General features: G+C 44.8%; 2 protein-coding genes across 4 annotated transcripts in view; one reads left to right on the top strand and one right to left on the bottom strand.

The window, feature by feature from the left end:
• The window catches only part of CACNA2D4 (calcium voltage-gated channel auxiliary subunit alpha2delta 4), a 119,090-nt gene extending 116,090 nt beyond the window's left edge, over nt 1-3,000 (top strand). The window contains exons 37-39 of the mRNA XM_054577194.1: nt 1,522-1,634; nt 1,914-1,996; nt 2,723-3,000. Of these exons, the coding sequence (XP_054433169.1) occupies nt 1,522-1,634; nt 1,914-1,996; nt 2,723-2,827 (301 nt within the window). The 3' untranslated portion in view covers nt 2,828-3,000. The remainder of the gene's footprint in view (nt 1-1,521; nt 1,635-1,913; nt 1,997-2,722) is intronic.
• A 6,122-nt stretch (nt 3,001-9,122) lies between these two features.
• Nucleotides 9,123-16,342, bottom strand: part of ADIPOR2 (adiponectin receptor 2) — a 106,426-nt gene continuing 99,206 nt past the window's right edge. For all 3 annotated transcript variants that reach the window (XM_054577193.1, XM_054577192.1, XM_054577191.1), the window contains exons 7-8: nt 14,401-14,594; nt 9,123-12,004 (exon numbers count right to left, since the gene is read on the bottom strand). In XM_054577193.1, coding sequence (XP_054433168.1) covers nt 11,876-12,004; nt 14,401-14,594 — 323 coding nt within the window. In that variant the 3' untranslated portion in view covers nt 9,123-11,875. The remainder of the gene's footprint in view (nt 12,005-14,400; nt 14,595-16,342) is intronic.

The raw sequence follows: 16,342 nt of genomic DNA, 5'->3' as shown, positions 1-16,342 counted from the left end.
TGGGGAACAGCAATCCTGGGGCCAGATCCTTGTCAGCAAGTCCGTCCCGCCTCGGGCCCCAAAGCTATCCCAGACAGAAAAAAGTGATCCCATAATTCAGGGTCTGGCTCACTCACGCCTGCGCAGCAACTCAGTGTCAAGGCCATGCAAGCTGAACTCTGCCGGCGAGACCCTGGATGGATGGCAAGGGTACATCTAAGGAAAGACACAAGTCAGCTCTCCCTTAGAAATCTCTCTGTGCAGAGAATAGGGAAGCTCAAGGTTGCTCTTAGATGTGGGTGGGCTGCTGCTTCCATGTGTAGGCCCAGCCTGGCCTCAGGCCTTTTCCCATATAGAGCCCACTAGGTCCAACAGGCTCTGCCCAACCCTGGTCCAATGAGGAAAGGAGTCCTGGAAGGAAGTTCTTTCCTGCTGACTCTCACCCCTGAGCTCAAGGACCCCTCACCTGGGAAGTTCTGTCCTGGCCCAGGAGGCAGTGGCCTCCTCTAGGGTGTCATGTTGGCCAGCCTTGCCATTTACCAGGGGCTTCCCAGGACGTCCTCGAGAGACCCCAGACTTCAAGCAAATTGCTTTATAGTGTAACAGTTCAGACTCTGGCATCAGACAGAGTCAGGTGTTCATCTTTTACTCTTGTGTAATGTCAGGCAGGGTTTTAACTTTACCACAGCGGTTTTCCTGGGACTATTATTTGTGCACTTAGCTCAAAGGCTTATTGTAAAGATAAAGTAAATGGTATGGTGCAAAGCAAAGACTTTAGAGTAGACAAACTTGAATTTAAAAAGTGGCTCTGCTACTTCCTGTGTAACCTTGGGCAAATTACTCAGCCAATTCTAGCCTGTTTTCTCACCCACAAAACGGGAATAGTAAGAACCTCATATGGTATGGTGAAGGTGATGTACATGTATACATATGTGTGTGTATGCATAAAACCATCCATCCCAGAGAAAACGTTCAGTAAGGGGCAGCTGTTATTATGTAATACTGCAGGCCTTGTGCATAACAGTTTTTCCACAATCCTTTACTCCCTCCCTCCGGGCTAGATGGCTGGGCAGTTTGCAGGGATACTGTGCCACCTAGTGGCCAAGACTAAGCATGGCGTCTTCCCCATTTGGCCTGCCCCCACCACATTCACCCAAAGCAAGGATAGCCACACAGGTCTATTTGCTTGGCACAGTCCTGATTTATCCCTGTTGTCCCTGCATGTATTAATAACAATTCCTTTCACTCTCAAAAATGCTCCAGTTTGGACTTGTTCACCTTCTCCAAACTGCTAGGAAAGGAACAATTGCAAAGGCTTGTGGGTAAAATAAGCCAAAGGGCTGAGTCAATTGCCCAGGACTGTTCCTGGAGCTGCCACTGATCTGATTGATCTGCTTTGTGATTCCATTTCTTCCCTTGCAACCCCAGCTCCACACCAGAAGTCTCCAGAAGTTGGTTTTGTTTGGGGTTTTTTGCCCTAGAAGCCCAATATCAAGCCTGCCATGGGGAAGTTCCATGGCCCCACCTTTCTCTTTGCTGCAGGATATTTGTGATGCAACAGATTCCCAATAGTAACCTTCTCCTTCTGGTGACAGACCCCACCTGTGACTGCAGCATCTTCCCGCAAGTTCTACAGGAGGCTACAGAAGTCAAATATATCCTTCCAGTTTTCCAGGGTGTGAGGGCTGAGGGAAGATGGTGGTACAGGAGACATGGGGGGACTCAGATTTTGAAGCCCACCAACATCCTGCCCTCCCCCCACAGAGCATCCTTGTTGGTTCTCCAACCCTTCCCTCAGGCCCCTGGGTGTTGCCTCCTGACCCTGGAAGCCGCTTGCAAGGCAGCTGGTCCTACCAGGGGTAGGCTCTTCCAGAACTTCGTCTCTAGAATCAGCTCCTATCACGAGGTATTTGCCTTAACAGCGAATTCTGCACATGATGCCTCTATCAAGTGTGACAGGATGCGCTCCCAGAAGTTCCGCCGGCGACCGGATTCTTGTCATGCCTTCCATCCAGAGGTGGGGGCCAGAGGGAGGCAAAGGGTGGGGCTTCGTCTTCTTCCCCAAATCCTCAGCTCTGTGGCTGTGCCTGCGCACCTGGACACAGAAATGCAACTGAATGTGCACACTTTCATACGTGTGCATCAAATATTAGGTCAACTAGGAGCCAAGGGGACTGCTACAAAGCAAGCCACGGTCCCGAGTTTGGGCCATCAGTGAATCAACATAGCACTTCCCCATATTGTCCACATCACCACTGCACTTAGCTCCAAAGGACCTCAGCAAACAGGAGGAAACCATTGTGTGCAAAATACTAATGGTGACCGACACTGATTGAGCACCCACTGGTGGCAAGCCCCGAGCTGGGTGCTTCATACACACGCAGTACTGTCTTTGCTGGATAGGGCTGCCACAAAGAACTCACATGTGAGGCGTTCTCAGAGTCAATGGCTTTCCTGAAGTCATTCTAAGAGGATGACCCCACAGCTACTCCATAACCGGGGTCAAGCAGAGAAGTCTTAGGCCCAGCTCTGGGGCTGAGTGTACAGCACCACTTTTCCCCTAAAAGGTAGAGGGGATCTAAGGAAAGTGGCAGTGCTTCCTTCACTTTCTGAAACTTCCCTCTTTCCCAGGTTTTTGGGCCCTGTTAGTCCCAGAGACCCCCGCCCTACTCCTTGCTTCCTCTGGCTGGAGTGGCTCCCTCATCTTGAACGCTGCCTTTTCCTCTCTGCTCTGGGTTCACAGGAGGATGCCCAGGACTGCGGTGGTGCCTCGGAAACCTCAGCCTCGCGCCCCTTTCTCCTCCTGCCTCTCTGTGCCTGGCTGCTGCCACCCCAGCTGCTGTGGTGACACTCTGACCTCTGTTTTGCCAAGGTGACCTTTCCAGAGACATTTTACAGTATCAGCAACTGATGTGGGAGCCAGCTCACTACAACTGTGCTATCACCCAGGTCAACGCTCATCTCAATCTTGAGCTAATGGTCCCTGCCTCCTGAAATTGCGGGATGCAACCAGAAACCTCTTCCCAAAGGCCTTCCAGAGTGCCAGGAACCTGCCACCCCATCTCAATGGCCATTGTCCCAGCCTTCCCACCTCCTCTTCAGGAGCCCAGCATGAGCTCAAGTAGGACCAAGACAAAATGACTTATCTATTTTCCAGAAGTTCAGACCCAGCCAAAGAAACAGGTGCTTCTAACAAACTTGTTTGGTCTTTAGTAGAACCCAAGAACTTAAAGGGCTGAGAAAGAGGAGCAGAATGAGACCATCAATACCAACAGCAGGAATGAGAGAAAGGCAAGAACAAGTCCCCACCTGAAGCATACCTGCCTCAATATGAGATACATGGCGGTAGTGGCTCAATTTCTTCTCCTGCTCAAGTTTTAATTCACGTGTGTGCACACGCACATGCTTGCACGTGTGTGTGTGTGTGTGTGTGTGTGTGTCTGTGTGTGTGTGTGTGAAGGAGAGAGAGAAAGCAGGGAAGTGAATAGTAATGGAACACAACATGGCTACACGTATGTCTGCAAACTATTGCTATTAAAAAACTCCTAGAGACTTCCGGTCAAGATGGAGGTACAGGTACACACACTTCACCTCCTCACACAACCACAAGAAGAATCACAACCCCCAAACAAAAAACACCCAGAACTGCCAGAAAATTGAACTGTATGAAAGTCTGACAACCAAGGATTTAAAGAAGCTACATTCATCCAGACTGGTAGGAGAGGCGGAGCCAGGGAGCCGAGGCAGAGGACGTGGTGTGGCACAAAGATGCAGTGGCAGAATGAGCTGTCCCACATTTACGTGTGGTGGATAGAAATTGGGAGGGATAGCTTGAGCGCGAGAGATCCCAGCCCCAGGCCAGATCATGCAGCCCAGGGTTCCAGTGCCAGGAAAATAAAGCCTCATAACTCCTGACTGTAAAAACCACTGGGTATTGGGGCAGTGGAAGGAACTGCTGGTTTCTTAGGAGAGTCCATTTAAAGGACCCGCGTAGTCGTAGAGCGTACACAAACCCACCCCCTCTGGGAATCACCACCAGGGCAGCAGTTAGAAGGGCGCCAGTCACATACAGGGAGTGAGTAAAATAACTAGAAAAGGGACAAGTGCCAGGCAACCCTCCAGAGGCCAGGCAGTGGCACTGTCCCCTCTCCGACCCCTTCTCTCCCAAAAGTGCCACAAAGTGGTGAAGCAGGTGGCCCCACCCTGGTGATTACCTAAGGCTCTGCCCTTTACAACTTAACTGGTGCGCTAAGACAAGGCGTCAAAGCAGCTCTACCAAATACACAGAAACAAACACAGGGAGGCTGCCAAGTTGGGGAGACAAAGAAATATGGCTCAAATGAAAGAACAGAACAAAACCCCAGGAAAAAAATTAAGCAAAATGAAGATAGCCAACTTATCAGATACAGAGTTCAAAACACTGGTGATAAGGATGCTCAGAGAACTCTTTGAGTACAGCAAAAACATAAGGAAAGAAATGGAGCCTACATTAAGTAAAATAAAGAAAAATCCACAGGGAACCAACAGTGAAGGGAAGGGAGCCAGGATTCAAATCGATGATTTGGAACATAAGGAAGAAATAAGCAGTCAACCAGAACAGCAAGAAGAAATAAGAATTCAAAAAAAATTAGGAGAGTATAAGATGACTCTGGAACATCTCCAAAAATGCCAACATCCAAATCATAGGGGTGCCAGAAGAAAAAGAGGACGGGCAAGAAATTGAAAACTTATTTGAAAAAATAATGAAAGAAAACTTCCTTAATTTGGTGAAGGAAATAGGCACACAAATCCAGGAAGCACAGAGAGTCCCAAAGAAGTTGGACCCAAAGAGGACCACAAGACAGATCATAATTAAAATGCCAAAGGTAAAGATAAATAGAGAATCTTAAAAGTAGCAAGAGAAAAGCAGAGAGTTACCTACAAAGGTGTTCCCATAAGACTATCAGCTGATTTCTCAAAAGAAACTTTGCAGGCAAGAAAGGACTGGCAAGAAGTATTCAAAGTCATGAAAGGCAAGGACCTACATCCAAAATGACTCTATGAAGCAAAGCTATCATTTAGAAAGGAAGGGCAGATAAAGTGATTCCCAGACAAAGTAAAGCCAAAGGACTTCATCATCACCAAACCATTATTACATGAAACGTTAAAGGGACTTAGTTAAGAAAAAGAAGATCAAAACTATGAACAGCAAAATGACAACAAACACACAACTATCAACAACTGAATCTAAAACACAAAAAACAAACTAAGCAAACAACCAGAACAGGAACAGAATCATAGATATAGAGATCACTCAAGGGTTATCAGCTGGGAGGGGGAAGAGGGAGAGTGGGGAAAAAGGTACAGGGAATGCGAAGCATAATTGGTAGGTACAGAATAGACAGGGGAATGTTAAGTACAGTATAGGGAATGGAGAAGCCAAAGAACTTATGTGTACAGCCCATGGACATGAACTACAGGGGTGAGGGGTTAAAGGGGAAAAAATTGGGACAACTGTAATAGCATAATCAATAAAAAATACTTTTAAAAAAACTTCTAAAAACATACTTGCAAAGCCCTAGTGTAAAAGAACTTTCACATCTAAGAAACGCTGCTGCGATGGAAGGTAAGGCAAGCTCTGCGGAGGTGGCAGGCATGGCTGTTGTGGGGCAGAGAGGTCCCTCCCAGCAGCGGGGTCTCCTGAGGGGTAGCTAGCTCCACACTCACCAGGAGGTCCAGGTCCCATGATGGCCTTTTACTGGCTACAAAAGAGACTACCTGGCTCTGCCCCTGGGGTTGGAACTTTAGGAATATTCCAATTCACCAGGCAGAGTCCACTGGGAAGGGAGTTAGGTATTTGGAAACTCACTCTCCACATACACACTGCTCCGGGGGCTCGAGATCCTGGAGTATCCTCCTCGCACTCCCTCACACCTGGCTCCTAGGAGACAGCAGTCTCCACTGTGAAAGCAACATTGAAAGCAGGACGGTAGAGAAATCCTGCGGCGGCCTCAGACCTTTCCGACTCTCTGCAGCCTCCAGTGAGGAGGGCTCGCCAAGCCCCATCGTCATGGGCAAGGACAGCACACAGGGCCTTGGGGGGCCCTTCTCAGCCCTCCACACTTCAAAGTACAAGTTTCCCACCAGTAATTGGGCCCCCTTCTCTCTAGAGTAGGCCAACTCAATAAAACACATTCATTGTATTTGTAAAATGCTTCATATTATCAATTATAAAATGTTACTTCCATTACCACTTAAGGCTCACAACAATCCTGAGGTAGCATTAACAGCCTGTTTGCAGCTGAAGAAATCGAACCCCAGAGAAGAAGATAAGGGATCTGCTCAAGCTCTCTCAGCCAATTTAAGTGGCAGAATAATGCTAGGAATAGCTAAGGTTCTCATCATGTACCAGGTAAAAACAGGTTTTCACTCATTCAAGCCTTGCAACACCCCTCTGAAGGAAGTACTCGTATTAGCCCTGTATTACAGACCAGGAAACTGAAGCATGGCGTTGAACATAGGCTCCAAATTATCGGAAGGGTACTGTGAGGTTTGAATGTGATATTTATAAAAATGTGCCTAACTACTCTCGCCTACTTTTATGGAGTAGGGGATGGAGAAATTAGTTTGGATACCAGGAACAGTAGGCAGAGGTCACAGCTGTCTGCCTGGCGCAGGTGGGTGAGAAAGCCGCAGGGAGCCCTTTCTCCAGCCCCTTTGGCTGCCGCGGTCAGAGCTTCCCCACTGTCATGTCATGAAGCCCTCTTTGTGACAGACAGGGCAGCATGAGTACTTTCTAACCATTGCTCCAGCCATCCCTGCAAGGGACAAGGCCACCCACATGTCTTTCTGTGACATCAATAAATGTCAGGGCCTCCAACTGCCTTTGACCTCGCCTGCTGCCTCCCAGACACCAACTGCCGGCCTCTCTCGAGGGCAGTCCAGTGTTCTTTCAAAGGGCTAATCTCCCCCACCCAAACTGAGAGAACATTTTCAGGCTAATTTCTCAACTATTTTAGCCATAATTTAAGAACCAAGCTCAGGAAGTGCTGTGGCAGATCCTGGCCTCATTTTGTTTGCTTAATCCCTGTACGTCTCTGTGGGCCAGAGTGGACTATAAGATCTAGAAATCGCTTTCAAAACCAGTGGAACAAAATGCCATTTCTAATAAACCAGCCTTGCCCTTTACCTGGGAGAACAGAATACTCTTTTGAGTTTTGCCTTCAGAGGTCAGAACTATTGTTCTCTCGATTTTTCATAAAATCACTCAAGGACAGCAGGTGGCAGCCTGGCTCATGCTAAACAGCCATCAGCTTGATTTCAGAACAAAGTTCAAACCAAAGTCATTTAATAATGAGATGCCACTTATTAAGATTGAAATCCCTTTTCTTATAAATGTTGCACATCTTTGGATGACCAAGAACTCAAAGCTGCTGTCAGATCCTCCTTCCTCAGTCCAGGGATATATTAAGTACTGAATCCACCTAATAATTTTGTACATTTTAATAGAAATGCTTTGAGGTAAAATGCTTCTATAGCCACTTCGTAAGTTAAGTTTTGATTCAGGTGGGCAAGGCAGTGGACATATCTTAAAGTCAGAAAAGTAAATATGGGGGAGGGGGTCACAGACTGCAAAAGGGAAGAGGAGCAAGAGTGGCAGACTGCCAGCCAATCACATGAGAAATTTGAGGAAGGTTATTCTGTAAGAGCACTTCATGGAAAGAGGCAAAGGATGTTATAAGCCACATTTTAACACGTGAGAAAAGAGAGGCTAGGGAAATAAATGACTTTTTGCCTATGTCACCCGGCAAATGACAGAACTGGGCTCTGAACCTACAGTTCTTTCTAGCTCAGTGTAGTTGGCAGGGATGGTCGGTGGACAATGAGAGACTTGTGGTCATGCAGCTGGATCCCCTGCTTCCTTGGGTCCCCAAGCCCCCTCCATGCCATCACAAGCAGAAGTTACGAGAGCCAGACTGACTTTGTTTCACCAGATAGTTCAAAGCAGAAAAAGTTGATACACTAGGATACAGGGAGTGGCGGTCCATAGTTCATGTCTACTGAGGGAACAAAATACGTAATGTGCTGTAACTGAAGCAAAATATTCTAAATGAGGACATTCTTCCGGGGTAATTTTAAAGCAACACTGCCCTCAGATGCTTAACTAGGCCACCAGGGCCCCAGCATTCTACAATCAAAATTAAAATTTGTCCTTATCTATTTGCTTTTCAATATCCATGGAGCCCACCTGAGAAAGAGAACATGTAATAGACAGCCTGTGGAAGAGACTAGGGAAAAACCAAGTGGGTTATTCACGGGCCTCAGCTTATTGTTCACCATCAGAATGCCACCCAGTGTTCTAATACCCCAAAAATATATGGGAAACCCTTATGTTTTTACCTATACTTAAAAATGAGAACTCAGAGTGGACATACTATCCCAACACTGGAAGTTCCCCTGCAAAAACTAAATTTACCTAAGGCAAAAGGTTTAGGATTCCTCTTCCTTAATTACATAAAGGATTAACAATCCCCAAGACCAAAACTCTTTTATTTATTGCTTTTTAGAGAGGACAGAAAAAACATCGATCTTTTTCCATTTACATATGCATTCATTTAGCTGATTCTTCTATGTGCCCTGATGGGTGGATTGAACCCACCAACCATGGCATATCGGGATGATTCTCTACCCCACTGACCTACCTGACCAGGGCTCCCCAAAACTTTTAAATCAACATACATGACTATTTAATCTGAATTTTCTTCTTAAAGAGTGTGAGTGAGCCTTAGCTTTTCTAAGCATGTTTTGCACCTATGAAATGAGAGTGAGCTAATCAGTTCTTAGGATGGTGTTCAGGATTACATGAGATATCAAGAGTCCTTTAACAGACCTCTTTGCATAGCATGTTCATTCTATTAGGAATTATTTTTATAAACCTTAATGATAAATTAAGAACTGCCCCCTTGGAGCTAGCCCTCCCCTCCATTCTAAACCTCGTCAGAAAGGTTGAGAAAATGAGTTGAGCATGATGAGCACTTTGGTTTGTGACTTCAGATTGGAAAGTTTCTCAAAATTCGTTAAGCTTCAGTGTCAAAACTAACACTTCAAGAAATGTTAAAAGCTTTGGGGAGGCAATTAAAACACACACACCACAAAAGTTCATATTCCATTTGGTTCTTTTTATTAGAAGTTGAGAACACAGCAAGAAGGGAGATCCCGTGATGAATGGAGCCATCGCATAGATGTCTTCTGAGACCCCAGCCTTCTATGATCCCCAGAATGTGCTTTGTGGCTTCAGCAATTTATAAAGGGTAAGGGAAAAAATACTGAAAAAGGCCACTATTTAATGGTGAGAGAATGAAGCTGTAGAGGTCCTAATCAGCTAGGGCCAAAAAAGAAAATTAAAAATCTGCACAGAGCAAGCAAGCCTCTTCACTGCTGAGAGTAAGGCATTCAGGCGCCAACCTGGTGAGAGTTCTCAGCGAGCACTGTAAGACCAAGTACAGCGAGGCTGTTGGTAGTGAGTTGCACACAGACACACATATATAAATGGGCACACACACACCCATACTCACACACACCCTAAAGAGATTTTTACTGGATTATACATCTTTGATGTTAAATTTCATGTTTTCTAAGGGTTTGTGCTATGTTGAACCAGATTCAGCTCCTCCTTTCGGGTGTCGGGTGACGGGGCCCAGAGATGGCTACCTCTGTTGGTGGTATTTCAAGGCTGCCTCTTATACCCCGTATCCCAAGTGCATGACCGAAGAGCAAGTCTGGCCTCTGATATGTGCTGTTGCGTCCGTGGAACTAAGTGAGCTTCCTTCCAGATGGCCACTGTCTTGCTGGACTGTCTCCTTAAAGGGAGTAATACTGTTTATTGTTAGGCACTGAACCAGTTCACCCACTGAGTCTTTTGCTGGGTCCACCTAGCATCCGGGGTAGTGACTTTATCCAGAACCAAAATACTCAAGTTCTTCCCAAGTTCTGCAATGGATTCTTTCTTCCTGGTTCCCAGCTTTTGCTGGAGACTGGAAGGGGAAAGAAAAGGGAAAAAGAACCGAGAATACCCTATCCGGAATAAATAGGAGACCCTTCCATATTCCCAAACACCCAGCTGAGCATGCCAGCCTCCATGCTTAGGGCCTCAATGTTTCGTTCTAACACCCACAATCCCCAGGGTGTAACAATCACCTGAAGCCTCAGATGAGAGTAAGTAACCTAAGACTCTAGTGCTATTTGGGTCATTAGAAGTATGAGCCAACATGAGAGTTCTATGAGCCAGAGCCTTCCCCTACCACTCTCCCTGACACTCTAACAAGGCCCCGCTAAGACACAAGCAGTCTTTCTTTTACTTCTAGCAGCTCTTCAAAGATATAGCTTTAAAGGTTCTTCCAGACTTCCTGGCAACAACATACCATTTTCCTTTTGTAACTTCCCATCATACTATCCCTTATAAATGGGATTCAGGGAATGCTGATACTCCATGGTGAGTACTGGGCCCTGCTTTACAACAGTTCTCCTGGCTTTTCTCTGGCTTTTCTGTTCAAGGAGAGCTGATAGGTCTGTCATACCGAGGCTTGCCAAGGCAGAGTGCCAGGTGAAAATCATTTTCTTAATCCAAAGGAAGTGTTCTTCCAAGCTGGGTAAGTGAGCTCAGGAGGCACCTGGACAAGGCCGACTTTTGTGGCTGGCTCCATGCCCAGAAAAATGACGCTGGGCAAAAGGTTGATTTTTAGTCCCAGGAGGAAGGGTAGTTGGGGCAGTGATTTTTATAGAGGGAAACTTTCAGGGTATTGCACAGTTCTGTAACAAGGATATGGAAAACTGTCACATCCCTGCAATCAGATAAAAATCACCAAAAAAACTGAACAGGATGATGGAAAGTAACCAGATCAGCCCCTGTGCTAATGCCTCCAGAGCTTCCCCTCCAGTCTCCACTACTACCCCGCTGCCACTGCTGCCAGCTTAAATGACTTTCTGAAGCAGGTGGCTCTACTCCTTAGAGGGCCATCAGCACAAAAAAGCAGTCAGTCTCTCAAAGGACACCTTAACAATATAGAGCCTTTATCTAACATCCTGTTAGCCATTCATGTGCTGCTTCTATTGAGAAACCACATACCATCTCCCTCTACCTCATGACTCCCAAAGGCTCTCAGCCCTGAGAGTGGTCATGTGATCACTGGGCTGGGGCTGTACGCTCTGCCCCACCAGGGTCCAAGGTCTGTCAGCCTTCAGAAGGCACCTTGGTGCACCAAGGCATTATACATTCTGGGGCTATAGCCTGAACCTCCTATAGTCACTTTGTGCAAAATTGAAACAGTGTGTGGTACTTGCATGTATCATCCTATACAAAAATTCTCCCTCCCTCCCCTACCCCTACCCCTATGTTTTAAACATTTATATAAATTCTTATTTAAACAGTAAGTTAGAAATCTTATTTACATTGTTTGTTCTCCCAAAACAGCATCTAAAATCACACTCCCACCCCTTAATAGGATATAAATGTTCACCTAAATTGGTTTGTATTATTGTTTTAAGGAGAGAGAAAGGGAGAAGAATGAACCACCAGCTAAACTGTTTCCCCGTCTTCAACAAATAAATATGATACAGATCAGAAGCCAGTTTGCCAAGAGTCCTGCAGAGCCCTTAATCAGTACATCCCAAGAATACGTCAGGGTTTGGGCCATTTCTCCTTTTCTCCAAATTGATGCACTCCATCCTTTGAGGTATGATTTATTTTTGTTTTTCTCTCCTCAGTCATGTGCCACGTGGAGCCCCTGGGGCATCACCAAGCCCCTGAGGCTGCCGAAGTTTTGGAGCTCCTCTGGTACCGGCATCGGTGGCCAGGAAGGGAGGCCTGCAGGCGCTGCCGTCCCTGGTTCAGGGTCCCAGTCCCTGGCTACTGTAGGTGTCACAGTGCATCCTCTTCACTGCAGCCTCCACCGATCATGAAACGGAACTCCTGGAGGTTTGAGACCCCGTGGAAGTGAACAAAAGCGCCAGCAACCACAAAAATGTGGAATAGTTGATGAGAGTGAAACTGGAGGCAAAAAAAAAAAGAAAGAAAGAAAGAAAAAGAAAAAAGGTGAGGGTAGAGAAACCCATGCATTATTAAAAGTCTGCCCAAGGTTCTTAGGATCATTTACACTGAGCAGAGGGCAAGGAATAGATGTGACAGAGCTCAAATTTGAGGTGTCCACAGATCCTGGGATATACATTAGGCATATCATATTATGCTGAACTGAAGACCAGCTGTCCCCAGGAAGAAATTAAGGTGCTACTGCTAATGTCTAAACATGAAAATGTGCACACGTTAACACTGCAGTATAAGGTGAACACAGAAGCAACTGACATACACAAACTCCTGCCAACAGACCACAAAGGCTCCAAAGATCCCCCCCTAATGCCTAGCAGCAGACAATGGTTAGGCAGAGGGCATTTTCCTCATTGCTGTCAGACACACTTGTCATGGACTAATGCACCTGAGGTATGGTCATTTAAATATAAGGAAATGCTCTCTGTTAGAAAAACTAAAGGGATTTCCAGGATTGGATAAAGGTGAAAACATCCAGTGACTGGAGTTTTCTCCAGCTCTAAGACTGGAATTACACAGACAAGATACTAAATAGGTCAAAAGACTAGGAAAGCAGGGCCTTTCACTTCCTTCTCAAGTCAGAAGCTTAGCTACACACATGTGATATTATTTCTGATTTAACCTGTGCTGTTGAATGTTCAAAACGGGTTATCAAATGCTCAGTGCACCAAACATTACTTCAAAATCACACTATTCTCTCATTATAGTCTCAAAAATGGAAAAGTACAACAGCAAATAAAGAAAAATACAGCACCAAAACAATATTTATCAAGGGAAAGACACTGGTTTTAGAAGTGTAAACTGGCAGGATCTATTAGTCACATCCAAAGAGATGTTTCCTAGGGCACCAAAGGGGCTCATTCTCCCCCACAAGGAGGAAAGATAAAAAACCTTCCCATAGCAATGTCAAAATTATGAAAAGGCAATCTGAGTGATAAATTAGCTGATTTGAAACTCAAGACTGCTTAAATTAGCATTATTTTCATTTTCTAGACAGCTAAATGAAACTTTTTTAAAAAGATTTTATTTATTTATTTTTAAAGCAAGGGGAAGGGAGGAAGAGAAACATCAGTATACGGTTGCCTCTCACATGCCCCATACTGGGACCCTGGCCCGCAACCCAGGCATGTGCCCTGACTCGGAATCCAACTGGCAACCCTATGGTTCGCAGGTGGGCACTCAACCCACTGAGCCACACCAGTGAGGCAGCTAAACTAAACTTTAAAGAGACTACATGGTCACCATAGTCTGTAACAATCAACAACAGGTTAAGAAACAGAATTCCAAAGGTCAGACTTCATGTCAAACAACACTCCAATTCTGTACTGTTAAAAATGTTTCAAGTCATTTTCTGCTGTAAAATCTTTTGTCTGTTGGTTCCACCCTCTCTTTCCTCCTTTTCCACCATTAACCACAATCCAGTTATCTCTACCTCCCATTCAAATCAAACACATCCATACATTCACTCTCTAAATACAATCTCTAAATTTGGTGATCAAAAAGGATCTAGGTAGAAATCTGGCCCCAAAAAGGGTTTCAGTAAAAATCTGGTCTATCGCCCTCATTTCATAAATGAAGGAGCTGAGACAAAGAATGACTAAATGACTGGCCAGTATAGTGTAGTACACATTCTGATATTAGACTAGCCTCATTCAGATTCTACTCCTACCACTAGACTAGCCAGGCACATTGGACAGTTACCTAATCTCCCTAAGCCTAATTTCCTAATCTGCAAAATGAAAACATGAGTAACAGTTACTATGCCTTACAGGGCGAATGCATTAAATGAGGTAGGTAATCAGTGAGAAGTACTCAGTACTGTGCCAGGCACCAAGTGCTCAATACATATTCCATTATTTTGCCATGTATAATGCACACTTTTTTGCCCAAATTTTTGAGGGAAAATTAGGAGTGCACATTACATATATGGGCAGTACCTGAAATACCTTCTGTTTTTGTGTTTTCTAATTTGTTACATAAACTTTCTTGTGCCATAATATGTTCAAAAATAAATACTAAAATTCCTTTATAATACAAAAAACATATATATATAAATAAATAAATTGAACTAAAAAATTAAAACAAAAGATGTTTATTCCCTAAAAGTTTAGGCAAAAAACATTGGTGTGCATTATATATGGGAGCGTGTTATCCACAGCAAAAAGATGGCAGTTGTTATAGTTATCATCCAGAGAAACACAACTAATGAAGGAGAGTTAGGACTAGAATACAGATGTTGATTTTGAGTCTGAAATTTTTTCTATTATTTCACTTCCCAGTCAGCCAATAACCCTGTAAAAGATATGTACGTATGCACGATAGCCACCTCCGATCATACTTACCCAGATGTCACACTTGCCGGGAAAGAAGCGTTCGGGGATGCGGGCAGCATACAGGGCAGCCCCCGTGATATAGAGGCTGGCCATGAGCATCAACCAGCCAATCTGTCCTATGGTGGCAGCCTTCAGGAACCCCTCCGAGATGACATAGTGCAAGGCAGGAATGATTCCACTCAGGCCTAGGCCCAAAAACACTCCTAGGAACCATGAGAAATGAATAAAGCAAAAATGCAAAACAGAAATAAGGAACCAGGAATTCTGTAAAATGAATACTTCAAAGTATAATACAACATTAGCCTCTTCTATGAATGGAAAAAGAAGGTTCTTCAAGCTCTAAGATACTGCCACACAAGACAGAAAAGCTACGTTCTAATCGATCTAGTTAAAATTCAAGAAGCCTCCTGCTGAGAGAAGCTTAGCTTAACAAGTCAGCAGTCCTCAAAGCATGTTGCATAGTGTTTTAGGACTAGACAGCTCTAGCAGTTTGTTTAAACCTCCCTAAATGCTGCCTCTTTATAGACACAGTTTGCAAAACGAAGCAATTTTACATATTTTATATTCCCTTTAAAACTACAGAAATTAATGATAACGGGGGGAAAATACAGTAAAAAAGTTTTTTTAAATAAATAAAACAAGAGATACTCCTGAGGCAGAAAGGGCAGGAGGGATGAGAGAGTGAGAAGTGGAGGTGAGAAAACAAAAAGCAGTTATGGGTTCTGATGACTCCCCAAAATACTTTCTGGGAACCCCAGCTGGAATTATACTCAGCTACAGGTTCAACCCTCCAAGCCTTAGTCATGTCCTCACTTCTGAGACAGAGACTGGGGCAGAGGGAGTGAGAGAGGAACAGAGAGAGAGAGAGAGAGAGAGAGAGAGAGAGAGAGAGAGAGAGAGAGAGAGAGAGAGAGAGAGAGAGAGAGAGAGACACGCTTCTGAAAGTTTCCAGGCCCCAAAGTACCACTCCGTTACAGAAGTCTATCAGAATCACTCAACCAAGCTCTACGTGCCTTCAAAATTGATAGCAGTGCTTTTCAAACTTCTGGATATGACCCAGATTGTAAGAGCAACTGAGCCTGGATCACAATTTTTTTTTAAATGAACTAGAATAAAATAACAAATGTCACACCATGTCGCAAGTGGAGTGCTAGGCACTAGTTTGTAAACGTTTTTATAACTGGTATTTCTGTTGGGGGAGGGGTGTAGGGTGTGGGTGTGGGGGGTGTGGGTGTGTGTGTGTGGGTGTGTGGGTGGGTGTGTGTGTGGGTGGGTGGGTGTGTGTGTGTGTGTGTAAGAGAATATGTCATGATCAAAAAAGTCTGAAGGCAACTGATCTAAAACCACTTGGAAATGTGTATCAAAAAAGTCTGAAGGCAACTGTTCTAAAACCACTTGGAAATGTGTCAACCAAGACACCACATGAACTCCCTGCAAGAGCCATAACTGCTTCTACATTTTTGACACAAAGATAAGAACGGCCCTTGCAAAACAATCATTTGGTAAGCTTTCTCAAAAGAAAGGGACCTATTACTTGCTATAGATATTACTACAGAAGCTGCTGACATGGAACAACGTATGTATGCACAAATACATATTCATAAGTAAAATGGACATCGACAGAGAGCAGGAAAACAACAATGCCCATCTCACAAAAGAAATGAATCAAGCAGGCCTAAATAAACACTACTTCCTTTCTCTACTCCTCACTAAAGAGAAATCACTATGACCCTGTTCTTTCACTTATTCTGTTCCTCTACATGCTAAGCAAAGGCTGCCAATGGTCTTGCCTGTCATTCTCTAAGTCAAAGCTCAGGAACTTGGTTCTGATGTGTGTGGCTACCTTTGCTCAGCTCTACTCAGCAAAGACGTTCCTCTCTCGTGTGCTCAAGCAGGCTTAAGACCAAGGTTTACGTACTACTGTGAGCCAACCCTGACCACTGCTCATCTG

The sequence above is a fragment of the Pteronotus mesoamericanus genome, unplaced genomic scaffold (assembly GCF_021234165.1).
Source record: "Pteronotus mesoamericanus isolate MK-2021 breed Mesoamerican mustached bat unplaced genomic scaffold, CSHL_Meso_final contig_41, whole genome shotgun sequence".
Classification (NCBI taxonomy): Eukaryota; Metazoa; Chordata; class Mammalia; order Chiroptera; family Mormoopidae; genus Pteronotus; species Pteronotus mesoamericanus.
The sequence above is the reverse complement of the archived record's forward strand: the minus strand, read 5'-3'. Positions and strand labels throughout refer to the sequence as shown.